Source organism: Lepisosteus platostomus, chromosome 19, assembly GCF_059453375.1.
Source record: "Lepisosteus platostomus isolate fLepPlt1 chromosome 19, fLepPlt1.hap1, whole genome shotgun sequence".
NCBI classification, from domain to species: domain Eukaryota; kingdom Metazoa; phylum Chordata; class Actinopteri; order Semionotiformes; family Lepisosteidae; genus Lepisosteus; species Lepisosteus platostomus.
In genome coordinates, this window is record NC_142629.1 from 6,061,580 (window position 1) to 6,082,739 (window position 21,160).

Below are 21,160 nucleotides of genomic sequence, written 5' to 3' on the forward strand. Positions count from 1 at the left end.
CTCAAAGAAAGCTTTCACTGTCCAGGAGAGGTTGCCTTTTAAACTAGGGGTTTCCTAAAAGCTAGATCTAAAACCAACGGAATTGGCAAGCTCTCTTAACAAGGTTCAAATATATCATATGGATTATTTGACTAAAATCTGGCCCGTAAGGTGGATCTGAACAACCTCTCCCTTTTCTCTCTCCTGTGTTCTTCCTCCTCGTCTCCTCCTCTCACTGTCTTTTCATCCCATTTTCCGGGATTGTCAATGACTCCGTCGGAAATAATGTACAGGAGGTTTACCCACAACTTAATTAACTAAGGTAAACCAAGGCGAACCTTCTGATTTCTGTGATCAAGGTGTCTCAGACCCCTCTGCAAACACCTCAGTTTCTTTCCGGTTTGAAGCTAACTACAAATGTTGACAGTAGTTAAATGTTGGCCATCCCCATCTAGCTGTAACAATACTGTATACAGCTATACTCACAGGTCTATAAGGACTTTGACATTTTAAATACAAGCGGTGCTTTTTAATCTACTTCAGCTCTCTTCCAAGGCCCTTTTTGTGTTGTTCCACCCTCCTTGTTCTCCTTCTTCTTGCAAAGGTTCCTAAAATTGGATAGATCCGCTTAAAAGTGTTTGAAAAGGCGGTGCATAAAGAATAATGAGGCAGACAGATTGTGATGCAAATGAAAGGGATGAAAGATGGCCCAGCGGAGCTCCTTCGTGAAGGTCACTCTATGTAGCGCTCCAGTCTTGGTCAATGTTTAGAGCATTAATGAGGCTGAGCTCCTCGGAAATGGCTTTGATGGATGGAGTGATGGGACTGGTGAGGAAAGCTCATTTCTTATCCCGTCTTATCCCCCCCCAAGTTCCTTCTCCGGAGCAAATCCTGATCACATTTACCTTGGTGCTCCTGACGAGACCGACACGGTCCCCCTTTAAATGAAATAAAGCAGGGTGGGAGGAGGCAGGGAGGCCTGGAACGCTTCTCACTATTGAGAATTCTACCTGTGACCGGTTCTGACTGATATCACATTTGTACATTACAGGGATTATATATGAAAAGGCAATGTGTGCAATATGTTTGGGTTAGTGTGCATAATTCCATTGAATACACTGATATATAGAATGTGGCGAATTATGTACATCATTTCTAGAATATACCCTGATTTTATACCAGATTTATTCACAGACTTAATGCAACGCAACCTAAAGGCGACTTCAGGAAAAAATAAATGTAAGTAGATGTACGATATTGCATATCGCTAAAAACGAACAAACTTCGTTTAAGGTTTAGGAAAGGTTTAAGTTCGTGCCAAATTAAAGGCACATTTTTCAAAATAAACAATGTTTAAAATTCTGCACGCAACAGCCATCAGTATTTTGTTGATGCCCGTTTAGCTTTCATAACAGAGAAGGTGCTTTCTGTAGCTTAGTAATATGTTAAAACACCTCCCAGTAGGGGAATCCCAGCAGGCATTCCTGATCGTTCCTGCATGCATAACTTCTACAGTTCCTTAGGATTAGAAGCCTTGAGCTCGTAAATGGCTTTATTTAATTTATATGACAAATGTTCCATTGAATAGTAGTTGGGAGATTTTGATGGCCAATTAACAATGTTCCTATGCTCCCTTCACCATTTGGCAGTAGATATCCTAGGCTGTGGATCGATATTGTTGCTGTCGAGTCCATCTGGAAGCAAGCTTGAGTCTTGATATACTTTGGAATCTCTCACTTTAAACAAGAGCCCAAGGACTAAAGAACACAAAACAGCTCCACCTCTATTTTTCACGCAAAGAGTGACATTCTTTTTTTAACATGAATGTCAACCTTCTGAGCTAATTTTATTGCTGGTGACACCACAAACTTATTTTGCGTTTCATCCAACCCCATCATGCTGTATGGTCCCACATAACCTGGGAATGATTTCACAGCCGAAAGGTAGTGTTTTTTTGTCTTCTCCTATCAGCGTGGACTGAAACTTCACCTGTTCCCGAGAATTAAATATTTGAATTTGGGCAAATTCATGTCATTTTTATATTGCCATAGAACTTGACTAAAAACACCAGACACAAATGATAGTCGTGGCGACACTGTTTTATAATGATCCCAGTTTTAAAGGCTTTTACACCTGTGGATACAACTTTCTGATATTCTCTTGCTGGTGAAGTAGAATTCATTCCTTTAGAATTAAACCACAGCTCAAACTTAAATGTGTCATGTTTTTTTTTTTACTTAGCTGGGCACTAGAGATGCTCAGGTGAATCGTCCTTTACCTTAGATCTTCAGACAAATGGTTGTGGCTTATAACCATTTGTGGGTGTGGATTGTAGTTTTTTAGCATTTCTATTCATTGCAGAAAATAAATCTAAATAAAGGCATGGTACAGTATTGCAGAAACAGAGCTCTATAGGACACATAACTTCAACGCAGAGTACACTGCATTTAGTTCAGCACTGTCTAATGAGAACAAATATTGTTTGAACACACTGCATGATATACCAGCGCTGGATCGATCCGTGATCACCAGGAAATGATGGAAGTCAGATTAATGGTTGCTGAATATTCGATGGTTTACAGTTATGAGATGGCTTAAAATCATTAGAGGATTTAATATTTTCAACACACTTGTTCGTGTGTCTTCATACCCTGTGTGTCTGTAAATATATATCTTTCTTTTTCAGTTATGCTGTTGTCATGTTCAAAACGGTTTTCAGACTTTATCATTTTGATACAGAAAGGTTGGGAAAAAAAACCCATCGTAGGTGTAGTTTAAGTGTCTGGATGACCGTGGAAGCTACTGTATCCCATTGCATACTGAACTTGAATGTAGTTTCAGAAGTGACCAGGCTGTATTCATAAGATGAGGCTTCGCTCTAGCCAGATTGGAAACACAGCTGCAGCAGGAGAAGAGGCAAGAGACAGTCCTGCCTCAGAGGTATTTTCAGGCATCTGTTTCGACACAGGGACGGCCGCCAATCAGTAACACAACCACCTGCACAGATATTGTGCTGGTCCCACTAATGACAAAATAAACACCCTGGGGAGAGGAACAGCAGCTGAACCAGAGAACGACGAAGAACCGCCCTTGCCTGCTGTCTATAGTGAAATTGTTAACCATGAGGAAAATGTTTTTAACTACATTGTTTTTATTAAATCGGGTGTGCGGTTTGTTGCTTTGTGCCTGCTTTGGCATCCATTACAGACTTCCAGAATTGGAACCATTCTGATCCAATATATTGAAAAAAGACCGTTCAAAAAGGCAATCTGTTCATGGGTACCGTCTTAATTCCTTGAGAAAACAGCCTGATAGGATTGTTCGGGCTGTCTATGGAATTATTCATTGTGCTTTTTAAAATGGGACTTAGGAACAAACGTATTAGGATTAAACACTTTGAAGTTCAAACTCAAGCATTTTCTTATGTTTTTGCATATACAGTACGGTAACTTGATCTATGTATTTACACCTATATCCGATTTCAAAACTGTTTCGATTTATTTTTCCATCTTTAAAAGCCAACATTTTCCCAGAACTAGCTGAGCATCATATTCGGAAAACAGTGCGTTCTTCACAGACCCAGAAGGCCAGAACAATATAGAGTACAGAAGGTATACCAACATTGTATGATGACCTCCTCCAACAGGCAATAGTCCTAAAACATTTACTGGCTTGCTAAGGTACACCATTCCTCCCAGTAGAAAAATAGTGTAATTAAGTTGTAAAGTGCTACATAAATCATTCACACTGCTAAAAGAATAATCCCTATAGGCAGACTGGGGCAATTTTTAAAAGGGTGGAGAAAATTAATATTAATTATTGAGGTCGTGTAACTGTGATATATGATTAAGATTGCATTTTAATGACTTTTAATTATCAGAGGTATTCTCCTCTTCTACAGTAGTAACTGGTGTCAGCAGCACCTTGTATTATGAAGCTTTTTCTGGAAACACGAGGCAGGGTGTTTCAAGAGGAGATCCTGAATTTTCCTCATGTAAAAGGACACGTACTAAAGCCCTGCGTGTGCAATGTGTCAGACTGTTGGCACAGGTGATCCTGCTTTCAGCCCCTGGTGAGCTCATAGGCCCTCATTCCTTGTAGCAGCCTGGCAGTGGGAGGAGCCACAGAGAACACTGGTAAAAGGCGACGCCCCGTTGGAGGGGGCGGAGGCATCGGCGTGAGGTTTCGGCGAAAACCGAAAAAAAAAAACAGGAAAAAGAAAGCGCACAGCGATGTCAAGCCTGGACTATTCCTATCTAACTGGGTCCAGTCTCGGGGAGGGGGGAAGGAAACTGCCTGGCACAGCAGCAGCCAGAGTGGACTGTCCCCGTTTATTGGGGTCCAGTCTGGGGGGAAAAACAGCCATTTTTTCCCCCCAGACTGGACCCCATATCCATAGCCATATCCAGTCTGGACTATCTCCACTTAGACGTAGAGACTAGAAGAAAAGGAGCAAGGCCAAACACAAACCTCAACCTGCCCCAGTGTGAATCCTCACAGCGGGACAGGAGAAAAGAAAAAGCAAATAAAAAGAAGGCCTTAACGTTCTCTCCACAACCGGAGACTGTTGCCGGAATGTTCTCCCCTTGCGGGGATACTGCTTGCTCACTCTTCCAGGGAGGAGCTCAGCGTGTCTTAAAAGGCCTCCACAGCTGCGGCTCGGCCTAAATTAGTCAGGCCAGCTGTGGTTGCTAAGGCAACACGACGCCCCGGAATCCCAGGGCTCCGCCTCCGAACTGAACACGCCCACCGCGTGATGTCACGCCCTGCCAACCTCCGCCGGGGATCACATCTTCACACATCTTCACATCTGGGGAGCCTCTACAGCCCCTCTGTCATCATCCCACAGGACCAGAGACAGGGAGAGACATATTGAGGGTTTTGGAATTTCTAAGATGGACTCCACCTGTAATCAAAGTAGACCGCATCCAGCAGCACGGTGGCGCTGTGATTAGCACTGGTCCTGGGTTCAATGCAAAGACCCTGAGGTGCCGTAGTGTTGAGTTGGTATGTTCTCCCCGTGTTCGAGTGGGTTAACATGTGACAGGTGAAGCAGGTTAACTGGCTTCTAAGCAAACTGACCCTGCAGTGTGTGTGTGTGTGTGTGTGTGTGTGTGTGTGTGTGTGTGTGTGTGTGTGTGTGTGTGTGTGTGCGTGCGCGTCTGCTATGCAGCATCCTGTCCAGGGTGTACCCTGCCTTGCGCCTGTTGCTTGCTGGGATTAGCGCTAACTCCCCTTCGACCCCTAATCAGAATAAGCAGTCAGAACATGGATGGATTTGTAACACCAGGTTTCGTCTGGAAGGCTCAGTGGTGAACTGGGGACTGCAGCTCCTCAGAAGCTGGAAATTGCTTGGTTCTCCTTCCTAGGCAACTCTCCACCACTCGTTCAGAACCACTGTTTCCCGGTCAGAGACTTTAATAGCTGCTTCTAATTCTTTAGCTATTGGTTACTTAAAGATGGGCAATGGCAGAATGCCTGTCCAGAGAATAGGGACAGAACAAGAATAGGAAGCACTTCTTTACCCAAAGAGTTGTAGGTGTATGGAACCAGCGACGCACTGATGTGTTCGAAGCCGATACTTCGCCATCCTTCAAGAAATGGCTGGATAAGATCCTTAGATCAATAAGCAACGACAGTAACGACCACACTACTAGTTCAAGCAAGAGTGCTTGTCTTGCTGAAATGTGCATCTGCTGCCTCTCCCACTGGGAGCAGAGCAGGTGCAAGCCAAAGGACACACAAGGAAGATCCCTGCAGACATTTCTGACTAACAGACTCCCCCCTCTGGGTACGAAGAAGCTCACAGCCCTCAAATAGCATCACTTTTTTTCCTTTTAACCTCTCTTCTTTTAAAAAAAGACACACACACACACACCCTTCGTTGTAGAAGCTCAATTTGAGCCTAAAAAACAAACAAACAAAAAGGCTCCTCCAACAGACGTTACTCGCTCAAGTACCCAGCAACAATCACTTCTACCAATCTGGAATAAGACTCCGGTAAAACACAGGTAGCTCCTTCTCCACAGTTATTCCGTACAGAGCTCTCATCCCCATGATTGTATCTACCCTTGTTCCACTGTAGCCCACTAGAGAAATCGTCCCACTGCCCCTCAAGCACAGCATTCCTCTTAGCCCGTGTTACTTTAGCTGGAGAAACACTCCAGCTGTCCTCTCGCTCCAAGCGGCCTAAAACATGATCATCCCCCGCCGCTGCATTTTCTCCAACGTCCTTCAGTCTTCAGTCCGTCAGACCGACCTCCCCTGTTTTTACCGTGGGGGACGGCGGAGGGGGGCACATTTTCTGAAAACACTTTAACTTTCCAGCTCCCACGGGAGTTTCCCCACGGGAATTCTCCCTCCCAAAAATTCCCACTCCTTTAAAAAACGAACAAACGGGAGAGATCTGCGGCGCAGTTTGCAGTGCTGGAACGGCAAAACGCGACACTGTGCAAATTCCCCCAGTCAGTAATAATATCCTTTTCTACAGCTTTGGAAAGTAAGTCGACAGCGCTCAAATAAATCACAAACCATACCGAGCCGCTAACATGTCAAGAGGACTTTGCATGTTTAAACCCACATCGTCCCCTACAGGTCCGCACACAATTTGCTTATCATCCGACGCGACTACTTTTAACCCCGCATTCGCTGCAAAGCGTCGCGAAAAGGGCAACTTTGAGCAAAAGCCACGCTTTTTCTTGCAGTCACGGCGGTCGCAGCACTGTTAAAACTTAATTCCTCCTCAACAACATACATCATCTTGAAAAGAGGGGAAAAAAAAAGAGAACACAAACCTGCTAGCAGTGTCCCCTCGCACCGCGACAGACACCGACAGGGCAGGTACAAATGCATCCTGGGTACGACTGTTAATTAGCGCTTCATCCAATCACAACGCTCCAACGCTCAGGACAGATCTTACATCCTAAACACTCGGAAAATACTATATGTACTGTATGTAATTAATGCATGTAATGAAATGTTGGGAACAAGTAAGGAAGGAAACACAACGTTTCGACTGTGGAGCCTTCTTCCGGTGTGAGCACCTGAAGAAGGCTCCACAGCGGAAACATTGTGTTTCCTTTCTTCTCATTTCAGCATGGAATAAACCTATTACTTGTTCCTTTGCAGCCTACGCATGCTGACGCAGCTACCCACCTGAACTATGCATGTCATTAAGTCTAGTCAGGGGAATTAAACATCACGATGGTTAACATCCTCTGATTTAAACACTATAATCTTTCTCGCCATCTCCACAGAAAAGGAGACGATAAAGCTGATGTCTGTGACTTGCCCTAAAAGTCCAGACAGATCCCCTTTTGCAGCCCAGGGAATTCAGCTCAAAGATTTGGCTGAGAGTTGTAGCCAACGTGCAACCTGAGCTCAGCTCTCCAACAGGCCTGTACAGAGCATATAACAACCATGCTTGTTCTGCTGGACATTGCAGAATTCTCCTCACTCCCTCCAGGGATACTTCCCATGCTACCCTTTCCAATCCAATCAATCAGTTCTGCCCAGGAACTCTGTCATTTCCAGCTTTAAAAGAGAAATAATCATAGGTTTCTCTAAAAAAAAATGTTGAAAGTATAACAGGGGAAAAAAGGCTGGTTTGAATTCTGCCTGCCCCGTCTCTCTTCAAGTGTGTGTCAGAATAGTGGACCATCACAGACAGCCTTATCTCACTGAGAGTCTTATTAGCATAGAAATTACTTCAGAGGCAGGGAAGCAGAGCCCTGGTGCCCTTGCACAGGTAATTTGAGCGGTGGTATAAGTGTACAGGCAAAAAATATTCCAAAACGATGCAGTTTTTCTATTTTGGGACTCTTGGGAAACCGGTGTCTTCACACCGGTTGTCGTCTCTTCATGCTCTTTTATCAGCTCATGACAAAAAAAAAATGTCAAGGGATTCTGAAGCAGCTGGGTGCCTTTTCCTGCTCATCTGTGCTTTTCCAGAAGCACCTCCTCACAAATTTGTCCTAATCCAGCAACTATATCACCCTGCAGCAGCCCCACTGAGCCTGGTCAGTACCTGGATGGGAGACCTCCTGGGAAAAACTGAGGTTGCTGCTGGAAGAGGTGTTAATGGGGCCAGCGGGGGGCGCTCACCCTGCGGTCCATGTGGGTCCTAATGCCCCAGTATAGTGACGGGGACATTATACTGTAAACAGGCGCCGTCCTTCGGATGAGACGTAAAACTGAGGTCCTGACTCTGTGGGGTCATTAAAAATCCCAGGGTGTTTCTCAAAAAGAGTAGGGGTGTTAGGGGTGTCCTGGACAAATTTCCCATTGGCCCTTACCAATCATGGCCTCCTAATAATCCCCATTTGTTGGAAGGGGCTGCATCTTCATATTTTATTACCAAAACACCCAAAAGTACCAAGAACGCTGACAGTAAGCCAGGACTCCAGGGTAGATGTACTCTGGGGAGACAGTAGGTATTGTGTAAAGAAAACACCAACTTAAAAAAATACACACACAGGCCCTTCGAAGTTTAGTTCCTAACCTGCTTTTCTGATTCCGGCACAATCGGTTGTTGCACAAATTTCAGCTCACTAAAACTATCATCTGTAAAACAATTGAACGTTAAGCCCATGAAAACTTTCTTTTGGAGCGTCTAAGGTAATTGAATACCATGAAGCTGAGTCAATATGTAACATTATACTGTAGAAAACTTGAGTCTTGTAATGTTCTGCAGGTTAAGAGCTAATGTAGTGGAAAGCGATAAAGGCCTCCTTCTAATCTTTCACATTGGAGCCCCTGCCTGAGAAATACACAACAAATACCAATTAAACCCTGAGACGGCCCTTTTAAGTAACAAAAACAAACGTGTTCAGAGTACCGTTAGTCCCCAAACCCTCACCACAACCTGTTAATTAATCAATGCACTATTTATTCCTCTTCTGGTTCAAATTTTAGCCTATTAAAATGATTGTTCCAGCTCTGAGGGGAAGGTGTTGCAGTTAGAATCATTCATTAAGGCATTATCTGCTGTTCCACGCAGGGCTGCTCAAAATACTCCGTACAATTAAGAAACTAATAATAATAATGTTAAACACAGCATGTCTGTTTTTTCCAGTTTGGGAGAAAACCAATTCGCTTTCTTAGTGTGAAAAGATTAAGAGATATTTTTCAAAGGGAGCTCTGATGCTAAAAAAAGAAAGAAAATTAGTCCCTTTTACGAGAAGATGAGGGGGAAAAGAAACACTTTTATCACTCAAGGCTTAAAGTCGCTGAGCCAAAATCCTTCCAGTCCAAACAAACGACTCGGACTGTTTCAGAACCAACACCCAAAGGGGTGCATTTCAATGGAGACTGGAGTTCAGCAGCGTTTTTGGAAAATGTCCTGGGAAGTCAGCCAGTTTCTCCAGCTCACTTCCAAGGAAGCACTGGAGCGTTCCAGACGGGCTGCTGTGTTCTCTGTCGGACAGAAGGTAGGCGAGAGTGTGGAGTCGCACGGCACTGTGAGAACCTACCTGTGCCAAACCACCATGTGCCAGTCTATCACCTCTGCCCTCCTCATTACTACCACAGCCCTCAGACCTCCGAAAACTACCAGTGGAACCAGGATCAGAGCAGTTTGCATTGAAAGTTGAAGATCAAACGACACTTCAATCCCAGGGCTTTTCTGCATTGGGGGGAAGACAAAAATGCACTGCAGCATAGCAATTCTGTTGTAGTTGGCTTATTATTTGGTGAATAATTTAGTCAAATGAGGGACTGGTTGTATCAAAAGGTTCTGTGGAGTTTTGAGACTGACTGTAGAGAACCAATATTAGTGTTGCTTGTAAGAGAATGTCAGCTTGCAGCTCATGAAACAATAATAATAATAATAATTGCTTACATTTATATAGCGCTTTTCTGGACACTCCACTCAAAGCGCTTTACAGGTAATGGGGATCCCCTCCACCACCACCACTGTGTAGCCCCACCTGGATGATGCGACGTCAGCCATAGTGCGCCAGAACGCTCACCACACATCAGCTCTCAGTGGGGAGGAGAGCAGAGTAATGAAGTCAATTTATAGAGGGGGATTGTTAGGAGGCCATGATTGATAAAGGCCGATGGGAAATTTGGCCAGGACGCCGGAGTTACACCCCTACTCTTTTCGAGAAACACCCTGGGATTTTTAATGACCACAGAGAGTCAGGACCTCAGTTTTACATCTCATCCGAAGGACGGCCCCTGTTTACAGTATACTGGGGCATTAGGACCCACATGAGCCGCAGGGTTAGCGCCCCCTGCTGGCCCCACTAACTCCTCTTCCAGCAGCAACCTTAGTTTTTCCCAGGAGGTCTCCCATCCAGGTACTGACCAGGCTCACGCCTGCTTAGCTTCAGTGGGTTGCCAGTTGTGAGTTGCAGGGTGATATGGCTGCTGGCTATGACTGCCTCAATGTCCTACAGCAGCACAGACAGACTGGAAGAGTCAGCGTGGCCAGCCCCTGTTCTGTAGTGTTTAGGAGGCAAGGTGGTGGTGGTGGGGTGTTCAGCGCAGAGATCGGTAATGCAGTTCCCGCCCTCCAGGTGTCACTGTGGTCAGAGTGACTGACAAAGGCTGCAGCCCTTTCCCCAGAGCATGAGCTCGTAACTCACAGAGCTCCAGGACCTGGGTCTGGTTTTTGTCAGACGGGAAGCTCGTTAAATCGTTGTGCTTCCACATGGCTGATCAGCAGAAAACAACCGATCACAACTTAAAAAGAAAAAAGGTCCAAACAAAATGATTGGAGGGAGGACACATCCAGCCACATCCTCAGTGACAGTTTGCCTTTTACCAATGCGAAATCCCAGCTCAAGTTCCGATTTGCCCACTCACTGATCTAGCCTTCTCCTGCTTGTGTTGTAATTCTACCGCTGCTAATTAGGGATCCCTTTAACGAAAAAGAAAAACAGATGCGCTGGGAGGTTCATTAACTGGAGAAAAAGACACCCACAATTGTTTTTACGCAATAGGGTTGTCCCACGCTGTTTAAAATGCACAGAGCAGGTGAAAGCCCAGCCAGGTTGCATGCTGATGAATGAAGCTGTTCTAAGAAGGCAGACAGGCCTCATTGCTGTTAATCAAACCGGCCAGGTTGTGAAGGGGGCTGCTCGTGGCCCATTCCTGCAAAGGGTTAAAGAGGTGTATTGCAAAAATAGGTGCTGCTTTATGTTCTTGGTGTTGTCTCACATCTTGCACAGCCACTATGGCCTGCAGAACAGGACTGTCGATAATTGCTTTCATCCCACATAACAATGTAATGCCACTAAAAAAGAAAACCCATCTCCCTTTTGTTCTCCGTTAATGATCAGACGTGTGACTATATACAATTCCCTACTGTTTCTTAGACCATACCCATACTCGCACACTGGTAGGAGCAAAGCATTACCAAACATGAAATTTGTTGTGAGTCAATAGGGCTGAAAATAAGACAAAAATAAACAAAAAAATGAATCCGGCTTAAATTGTGTAACTGCAGGCTACGCAGGAAGGTTGATTTGTCCGCCAGAGCTAGTGTGTGCTGAAGACCTGACCCAACCCAAGACTGAGACCTGTAGTCTCTTCTCACCCCGAGTGCACTGGAGACAGGGGTATTCTGCACACCTGCTCTTACCCTTCTGTTGCCCCCAGTGCTGAGCAGTGCCGCCTAAGATCCACAGGATGGCCAAACAACAGATCGGTTAGTGGCTGGTGCATTTTTAAAAACTGCAGAGCAGTGCAATTAATACTGTGGGTGTAGAAGATGAAGCCGGCATGGGGAACTGGGCAGAGATGAGGTTCAGAGGAGAGAGAAACAAACAGGTTTCTGCCTGTTTCTAAGCCCCCTTCTCTTGGGATTGCAATAGAGGATACTGCTACCCAGGAGCTACTGATGGTGGTTACGCAGACAGGAGAAGCAGGGAGAAACAAGAATCTCACTCCTTACGGAAAGATAAAGGTTTTCCCTCTGAATGCCAGCTTAAGAGACCTGAAGGGCTCACGGTGGTGAACTGGTGATTGATCTGCTGGTGCTCCTCTTGCACAACGTTAATAATGGAAGAGAGGTTTACTGACTGTCTGTCTGAGGTGTGCTCACAAGCCAAGGTGGACCTCCTCCAAAAGTAACTTCTTTACCAGCTGGAAAGTGCTTGAGATTCAAATTTTTCGGTTCCTTACTTTGCTGCTAAGGAGCGTGTGCATTTCAGGTAAAATGTGGTGCACGATCAATTTATAATAAGAACGTCTTAGTGACAGTCATGGGAGATGAACCTATAATCCATCCTTCCATTTTCTAAGCAGTTTATCCAATACAGGGTCACAGGGCAGCCAGGGACTACTGCAACCAGCAACGGGCACAAGGCAGGGCACCCTGCAGCCCAGTATTGCGGTCCATCGCAGCACACGAGCCGGCAGAGCCACCAACACGCACATCAGGGCCAACACCCACCAGTGTCTTTGGTCTGTGGGGGACAACACACACAGACGTGGGGACAACATGCAAACTCCACACAGATGGCACCCCAGGTCCAGAAATGAATCCAGGGCCCAGACGCTGTGAGGCAACAATGCTAACCACTGCGCCATGGTGCCACCCTGAATATAACCTATATATATTCCAAAGAAGACTCCAAAGCCGAAACGTTGTCTTTTCTCTCTTCTCTTTTCAGCATGGAATAAACCTATTACGTGTTGCTTTGAAGCCTACACATGCTGACGAAGCTACCCACCTGAACTACTATATATTTACCTACTGTACATACTGTATGAGCTGTGCGTAGTCCAAGCCCCCAGCCTCTTTACTCTGAATATTGCCATCACGTTCTTTACCGCCCTCTAGAACTAGATGTTGATCTCCACGAAAGTTCTGAGTCTGCGATACACCCATCAGTCAGAACGTAGATGACGATAACATATGTGTGAGTCTCACTTGTTTCACTTTCGGAAGCTGTTTTCAGGCCAATTAGCAGTATTTACTCACACAGCGCTGCAATCCCAGATCTTCCTGCTGTCAAGCATCTTCAGCTCCGAGCTCCTCTTCTGCCACCTAATCCCATACTGTTGTTGTTTTTTTTTTCCTGTGCAACGTAATATCTTCTGATAGGGCAACACAACAGATGTGTAGCGTATGCAGATCGTACCCCTGGGATACATAATCAGTAATAGTTAAATCCAGCTGATCCTAAAACTGAATTTGCTTTAAGTGGGCTGTCACAGAAAATGTTGCCTACACATTGCACAGTGCCAGAGTATGCCACTACCGATCTTCACCTTTTAGTAGCCTCCTACTTTGAAGAAAATGCCAGTTATTATTGTTAATGCATGCTACAATGGGAAGGAGGAAGCACTCGAAGGGTTCAAGAACTCATTTGCAGAGGGATCACGGCGTCTTGAACCTTGAAAGCCACAGGCTTCACTCGAGAATCATTGGTTTTCTCCTTTGCTTGGGGTGACTTAGACTGACAGCTCTTCGTATATCTGTCTCCAGCCGATAGGGGATCTGACAGTAAACCCAGCACAACCAGGACAACTCAAGAGTGCCTTGCTCGGGACAGGCGCTATCTGTCTCTCACTGAGGCATACAGCTTTTCCACCTCAGCCTCAGCACGGTGAACCACCCGGAACAGAGGAGACAAGACCACAATTGGCAATCAATAAATATGTAATCTTAACAACAGAACATGCTACATCATTCATACAGCGGAAAATAAATACGCATTCTCTGTCGAAATCTTGACAATCCTTCAGAACAGCAGCAGCGTTTTCGGTTTAACAGCATTTTCAAGATGCCCTAAAACAACATAAAATTGTGTCTTGCATAGTAATTTGTTTTCCTGTATAGAAGACTGCACAATTGACACCAGCAAATTTGCACAATGATTCCTTTTTTTCCATTATTGGAGTAACAGAAGTTCTAAACTCTATCACAAGGTGCAATAATTTCATTACATAATGGTTAAAAAAAACTCATTGCTCTCCCATGTTTCCACTGTTGTTTGCCTTGTCCTGCTGATTTTACCATGGTAAAGTGCACTCTCACAGTCTTGGAATGTGGGAAATAACCTTATTAGGGTGCATACTGTACCTGTGACAAAGAGCCATGTACAGTTCTGTAAGTGATGTTTAAATTGTTTTAGGTTCATAATTACATGTTAGGTTCATAAGTACAGTAGAAAGACAGCAAACAAGAGGCCTTTTGGTCTATCTTGTTCATCAGGAAACTTAGTGAACATCAGTGAACCTAAGCTTTCACCCATCTGTTTCTTAAAAGAGCCCAGAATAAGGGTCTCAGTCACCTGGCTGGGACCCCTTTTCCAGATGGCCACCACTCTTTGCGTGAAGCAGAATGTCCTATTTCCCATCATAATTTCCTTTCAGTTCCTAATTGTGACCCTGTGATTTCAGTACCAAGTGCATTAAATAATTCCCTGGACTCTTGGCTCCTTCAACTTGTCTGTATGTGACAATTTCCTGAGACCAGGAAACATTATTGTTGCTCTTCTCTGAACTCTTTCCAGGGCTAGAATATTCTTTCTGTGGTCACCAAAACCAAACACAATATTCTAAATTAGGTTTTACTTAGGCATAACCTCTTTTCATTTATATTCCTTACTCTTACAATTTAACCAAACTGTCTGCTTTTAAATTAAGCGTGTTCTTCTGTTTTATGTTCCTAAAAACTAATAAGGTGATATTAAAGACATTTTGCAGAAGTATCTAAAGAAATGCACTAAAGTCTATGCTCATTTAGGTGCTTGCTTCAGGGGCAAGCTTGTCAGGGAATAACCACTTTCTGGCAAGATGGATTTTCCTTGTGGGCTTGTGACTCACGCTGGGTGTCACACTTTATACCTTCCCCCTCAGCACTTCCTGCCCAGATCAAGATGCATGTGGCAATCATTCCTCTACTCATGGAGCTCCCCTTGGCCGTGCTGTTCTTTTGAAAAGTCGAGGACTTTATGTCCGAAATATGTTTTCTCAATAAATAAAGCACAAGCAAGTTCCTGGAAGAATGTAGGAACCAAAGCTCACAGCCTGCCTCATCTCTGTCCTTCAGGTGAGCTGTAGGTCTACAGTTTCTTGTGTCACTGAAAGAAAAGTCAAATTCATAAAATGACTCCCTAGCTATATGTTGTACCAACACCTTAATATTGAGAAAGATTTAAAAAAAAAACAAGAGTTGGAGAATATAGATTTTCCACAGCAGATTTACAATTTGCTAAACTGACATAAGAGCCCATCAGAGCTATGCTGTCTGGTGACTCCAGGCTGACATTCTGTGAAATTGGATGCTGAAAGAGCAGAGAGGCACAGGCACAGAGATATTCCAGAGCCCAGGACGATTTGTCCTATGTATTTTTTTTTTCCTACGGGAAATGATGGTTTAGATATGCAAATGTACAGCACGTTGCCTTACTTCAAATGACAGTAAAACAAACGGTGCTCAAATCTCAGCAAGATGATTATCAAGTCCCGTTGGCAGCTCGCTGTGTTCCTTGTACATCAGACGCCACCCGTTCGGGACGGAGCCAATTAAAAACCGGATGAAAAATAAGAAAGGGTTTAGTTTGGTCTTTTCTTGTTCTCTACATGTTTTTTTTTTTCAAAAAGGAGAAGATGAAAAGCACAGGAGAAAAAGACCAAAAAAAAAGCACAACTCTCAGTTATGCGGACACAATTTCAGACTTAAAGTTTTGTTCCTCCAACTTTTTGTTAAGTGATGTGTACTGGATGCAGCTGTGCTTTATCAATGCCTGTCTTTCCTGTAGTATCTGAGATGAAAGCGAGATTGGCCAGGATTGTCTCCTCAATACTTATTACATGTTCCTGCTTGAATTCCAGTCTTTCCAACAGCGGCAAGTTTAACTGTAACAAGCTCTGTGTACAAAGGTGGTACAAAATGAAGGTTCCAGGAACACAGAAGTACTAAAATGGAATATCTCTGAAGGCTCACACCGAGTAGCCATGATGTGAAGGGCTGTTGAAGAAAATGTCTCAGATGAAGGTGTGTGAACACAGCCAGCAAGTCTGATCCTTCCTAACACAGGCCGAAATTCCCCAAGAGAGGTAAACCACATTTGTAATACCAATCTACAAAATGCGGGACAGTGGGGGAAGCTGTAGAGTAATCAGTCTTATTTCTGGCACAGGTGGGGATCTGGAAAGGATAGGCAGAGCTAACATAGAAGAACACTTAGAAAACAAGGACATTTTAAGTAACAGACAATGGGTTTAGAAAGGGCCGAATACAAGTCTTGTCTAACTAACTTGCTAGTATTCTGCAAACAAGCAACAAGGATATAACTAAAGTACCGTATACAGTATGGCATGGAAAGTGTTTGATAAGATAAATGTTTGATAAGGATGTGAGAATCAACCTTTTACGAGGGTGAGTCTCACATTAAAAGCCATAGGAATCCAAGGTAATGAATGCATCTGGATCCTGAACTGGTTAACAAACTGGAAATGGCGTTATCTGAAAAGGTGTAACCTCTAAATGGGCGGGCGGGAGCCGTGGCGCGCTGCAGAGATCGGATTTAGGGGCGGTGCTGTCCAAACTATGTCAGCGATCTAGATTCCAGTATAGTTAGCAAGCCAGTCAAAGTTGCTGATGATGCAAACCTAAAAAACAGCAGCAGGGGTGTCACAAAAAGGTTCAGACAAAAGCTTGGATTGGGCTAGCACCTGGCAAATGAAATTCAGCACTGCCAAGTGGAATCTGATTCACACTGGTAGGAGGAACACACTGTAGATATCGCATGGGCACTTCTGAGATTAAAGAATCTACACATGACAGGGATCCGGGTGTTTGCCTAGAATCTGCTATTGTTTGATCCGTTTCCAGTATCTTCAGGTGTACAGATAGGTTCAACCCAGGGGACTATTTCACACTCAGTAGGGGTCACAATTGGAAGGTTAAGGACATTTATTTAGGATAGAAAGTCAGATACATTTCTTTACTCAAAGAGTGGTGGGGGTCTGGCACAGGCTTCCCAGCCAGGTGATTTGAAACCCAAGCTCTGGCAGCTTTACAAAATAGCGGAAAACACTTTTAGATTCACTCAGTCACAAAACTACCTAATGAGCAAGCTGGGCACCCTTCATTTTCAGGCTTTTGTTCATATTTAAAACTGTGAGTTGGTTGTGCTGTCCATTAGAAACAAAGAAACAGTAATTCATTGTAGGTATAGAAAACCTACCCAGTCGTAGGTGATGATGCAGATCTGCTGGCTTAAATTTTGGATTTCACTGTGTTAATCTGATTCTGATCTTCTGTCATAGTAAAACATTGCCGATCTGAATTTCACTCCCCACCTGTCACATAACCACAACAGCTGTGGTTCTGTGACTGGCCACCCTCCAGCATGGCTTGTAATGTCTCTCCACATCCAAAGAGAGACTACACTTTAATGAGGACCACATTACAGAGGTGCCAGTCACACGGTCAAAATCTGTAGGAATCAGAGGCTTCATCAGTTTAATTCTGAATTTAACTGCAGCTGGAGCAGAAAGAGGACACTGTCTTTTGTGGAGATAATGAGAACTTCTTACCATCGTGCAGAACAAACAAGGTTTTGACCAAAGCAATTACAGTCAGCAAAATTTAATCAACTAAAGATTAATAGTGATTATTAATGACCATACAGTGCTGCCATGAGTATTTTTTAAACAATTTATATTAATAAAGATCCTAACTGGAAGACTTCTAGATACTTTTTTTTTTAAATACATTATATCTATTTACACAAAAAGCCAACAAATTAACCAATGTTGGCAAACACTTTTCAGTTTACTAACATTTCACTGGCATGCATAGACTTTTAAAAATCATTGTTTTGTTTTTTTTGCTTCAAGGTAAAGTACTGATAAAAACGGTGGGGAAAAAAATCAAACTCCAGAATCAGTCTGCTCATAATGTCTGAGAAATTGTGCTCAGGGTTTCAGCGCACATGAACGTACCTGTCGACAGGGAACAGAATACCCACTGCGGGCCATGTGAGTTTTTTTGTTTTGGTCAAACTTCGACATTATTTATCAGAATGTTGGCATTTTCTTCATTGCTGGGAGGCCCCAGCACAGAGCACGGGTCTAGAAACGCAGGAAGTGGAGCCAACTGGCTTGGCTCCATTGTTGTGTCCCTGTCAGTATTGCTGAGCAGCTTGGAATAGACAAAAACGCCGTACGTGTTTAAAACACAACTGTAGGGACTGGCTGTGACACTGAAGCTTTGCAGGCATCACAGAGGAATTCTGAGAGAGGTGCTGGACAGCTGTTAATAGGTCTGGCAGTAGGCTCCTTCTTCATTGCACAGTCAATTATTAAGCTAGTACTCAATTTCACATCCAACCAGTGGAATAAACACTACGTTTGGGGAAACAGCTCACAGGCAGCGGCTGACAGTTAAGCCAACGCACCAGTTTCAACACACAAATAATTAAACGAGTGTTTGTGAGTTGGCTCATTTGGAGTCAGCCATGCTTGTTGCTTTTCTGTAACACTGTGGTCACTACCTCATCAGCGTGAAGGCCAAAGGGCATGACCCAGCTTAAGTTGTATGTAAGAAGCATCCCTACGGGTGTTATTAGAAAGAGTAACGAAAGTAAAGGGGGGGAGGGAAATAAAGATTACATCATGCACGCAGAGGCTATGAGGTCACTTGTCCACTTTGCTCTCCAGTCTTGAAGAGATCAAATGGAGATGCCAGGGAAATCTGTTATACCCCTGTAAGGGGACACAAAATCTGACCCGACTGCGTTCAGAGCAGGCCTGAAGCACTAGGTGACGATAAGCACAGGCTCCTGCTGGCTTTAGAGGAAAAACAAGCACTTTCACGGTGCTAATATGCTATCTTTCACCATTACTGGAAGGGATCCCAGAAGTCCTTTGTAAACAGATGTTCCAGGTGAGACCAGCGAAGACCACACCCTCTGGTCCACAGCGATGAAGGTGCGGCAGAGTGATGTCATAGCCTCCCGGCGCACACGCACAGACGGTACAGCACTAATCTACAGTCCGCCGACAGGGAACGCGCCGTCCCAGCCTTGGGAATGCCAGGCAGCCCACTACACCTGGATGACGAACTCGGGGTTGGTGTAGGAGAAGCCTGCAAACTCGTTCTGGTCCAGATTCATGATGAACAGCTTGTCGGTGGGCGTCATCTCGACGGGCATCTTGGTGAACTCCTTGTCGAAGTTGGCCGTGTCCCTCTTGGTTTTCTGTTTTGGAGGAGAAGAAAGTTGTTGTTGTTTTTGTGCAACACCAATCGGTTTCGTGCCACATCCCTCCCTTTCGTGCCACATCCCTTCGAATTCAGAACTTACCTCCTGACTTGCTACATTTCAGAATTTCAGAGGCATACTATTAGCGCGGAAGGGACTTAATCCAGAGGAATACAGATATTGCACTCCTCTGACTGAATTAACAATGCCTTACTCTGACAATTAAATGTCTCCAAAAAGGATGGATGGAGGGATATTTTTACATTTTCTAACTGTATCTTCCAAAACAGGGTCGCAGGGGGACAAAGTCTATCCCAGCAAGCAATGAGCACAAGGCGGGAAGCCAGCCCATGACAGGGCACACACAGACACCAACAGAGACATGGACGCACTCACAACAGGGCCAATTTTCCCAGAAGACCATTAACCTACCAGCATTTGTTTGGACTGTGGGCGGAAACTGGGGCACCCAGAGAAAACCCATGCAGACACGGGGAGAACATACAAACTCCACACAGACTGCACCCCAGAAAAATGAACCCAGGGCCCCATCGCAGCAAGGCAGCAATGCTGAACACTGAGCCACTATGTTACCCATGTAAAAATCTATACAAATATAAGCAAAGATCACTTTATGAGCCATATACAATTTCTTGCATTAGGAATTAATGTTTTCGCATACCCCAGCTTGCTCTCCATGAGACACACAGACAGGGAGAGAAGCTTGGGGTCAGAGCACAGGGTCAGCTATTGTACAGCACCCCTGGAGCAGCTGGGGTTAAGGGCCTTGCTCAGGGGCCCAACGGAGTTGGATTTGCTGGCCCACAGGATTTGAACCGGCAACCTTCCAGCCACAGGCGCAGATCCTTAGCTACAGAGCCACCACTCAACCCATAACAGGTAACGGATAACAAGTGTAATTAAGATTGACTAAATCACTTCTGAGTTAAAACCCACATTGGTGGAGGTGTAAATATTATTTTTTCTTAAAGAAAGTGTAAGAGCTTTAAGAAAAAGTGTAAGCCGTGGGAAAAATGTATATGTGGAATGAACACAGTAAAGTACTGTAAGTTAGCGCTTCACTGGTACAGTAGATGTTCTGCTCTCCACCCCATATAAATATGAAGACAAGTATACACCCAAAAAAAGTCAATATGATTGAGAATCACTTTTGAACTACGTCCTCTGTGCTGTGATGTGAGCACAGTAAGTGCAGGAGACAGCCAGCAGAATTGAGCCCCATCTATCACAGATATACTTCAGTTCATTCACAATCAACTTCATCAGGCTGTAAAAAGGAAGAAGTTGGCTCCTTCCCTTGTGTTGTGAATTGTAGTGTGCCTACTGAGAGATTTTTGCTTTAGAAAAGCGGCTCAAGGCGTGAACAAAAAGACGGAGATACACACACCGAAGAAGCAATTCTGAAGGAAATCACAGACATGGCACCGCTGAGATAACCCCATTGAACCGAAAACGGCGAGAATCACGGTCCCTGCTGAGTTCGGTTTCTAAAGCTTTTGTTGTCTGTCTTTTTTTTTTTAAAAAAAAGCAAAGAATGGTAAAAAGGAGATAGGAATGACTAACCCCCTGTCAGCCGAAGTAACAAGCACTACGCTCACTGAAAAGTGGACCTTGCTGGGCTCCACAGCAGAAGCCTCTTCTGTTCTGAGCCAGAATCGTCTGTGTGCCTCGTATCGACCTCGACCTGAGCGTCTCTTTCCTCACACCCGCTCTGCAGACTGACCACTTGTTCATGGGCTTTTAAGAAAAACAAACTTAAAAAATGTCATGTTCCGGTGAAAGATACCTCCGGCACTCGAGCTGGATAACAGAAAACATGGGAATACGAGGCCTTTGTTAAAGGCTTTTGTGTTTTACACGTTATTAATGCATAAAACACTGGAAAAATTAAATTGAAAAGCTGGCATAGAAAAGCCCCCGAATAAGCTAAAGTCATGAAATGAAGTGACACAGTATTTTGCCCCTCTGGGTCGGTGATTCAACCAACTCTG

At 44.4% G+C, this 21,160-nt stretch overlaps 2 protein-coding genes across 2 annotated transcripts in view; both read right to left on the reverse strand.

Annotated features, from left to right (window-relative positions):
• Positions 1–6,826, reverse strand: part of LOC148644997 (voltage-dependent calcium channel gamma-3 subunit) — a 56,706-nt gene extending 49,880 nt beyond the window's left edge. Inside the window, exon 1 of the mRNA XM_088612497.1 lies at positions 6,774–6,826. The gene's annotated coding sequence lies outside the window, so the exon portion shown is untranslated. The remainder of the gene's footprint in view (positions 1–6,773) is intronic.
• A 6,747-nt stretch (positions 6,827–13,573) lies between these two features.
• The window catches only part of LOC148644998 (protein kinase C beta type), a 149,826-nt gene continuing 142,239 nt past the window's right edge, over positions 13,574–21,160 (reverse strand). Inside the window, exon 17 of the mRNA XM_088613099.1 lies at positions 13,574–19,145. Within this exon, the coding sequence (XP_088469225.1) occupies positions 18,993–19,145 (153 nt within the window). The 3' untranslated portion in view covers positions 13,574–18,992. The remainder of the gene's footprint in view (positions 19,146–21,160) is intronic.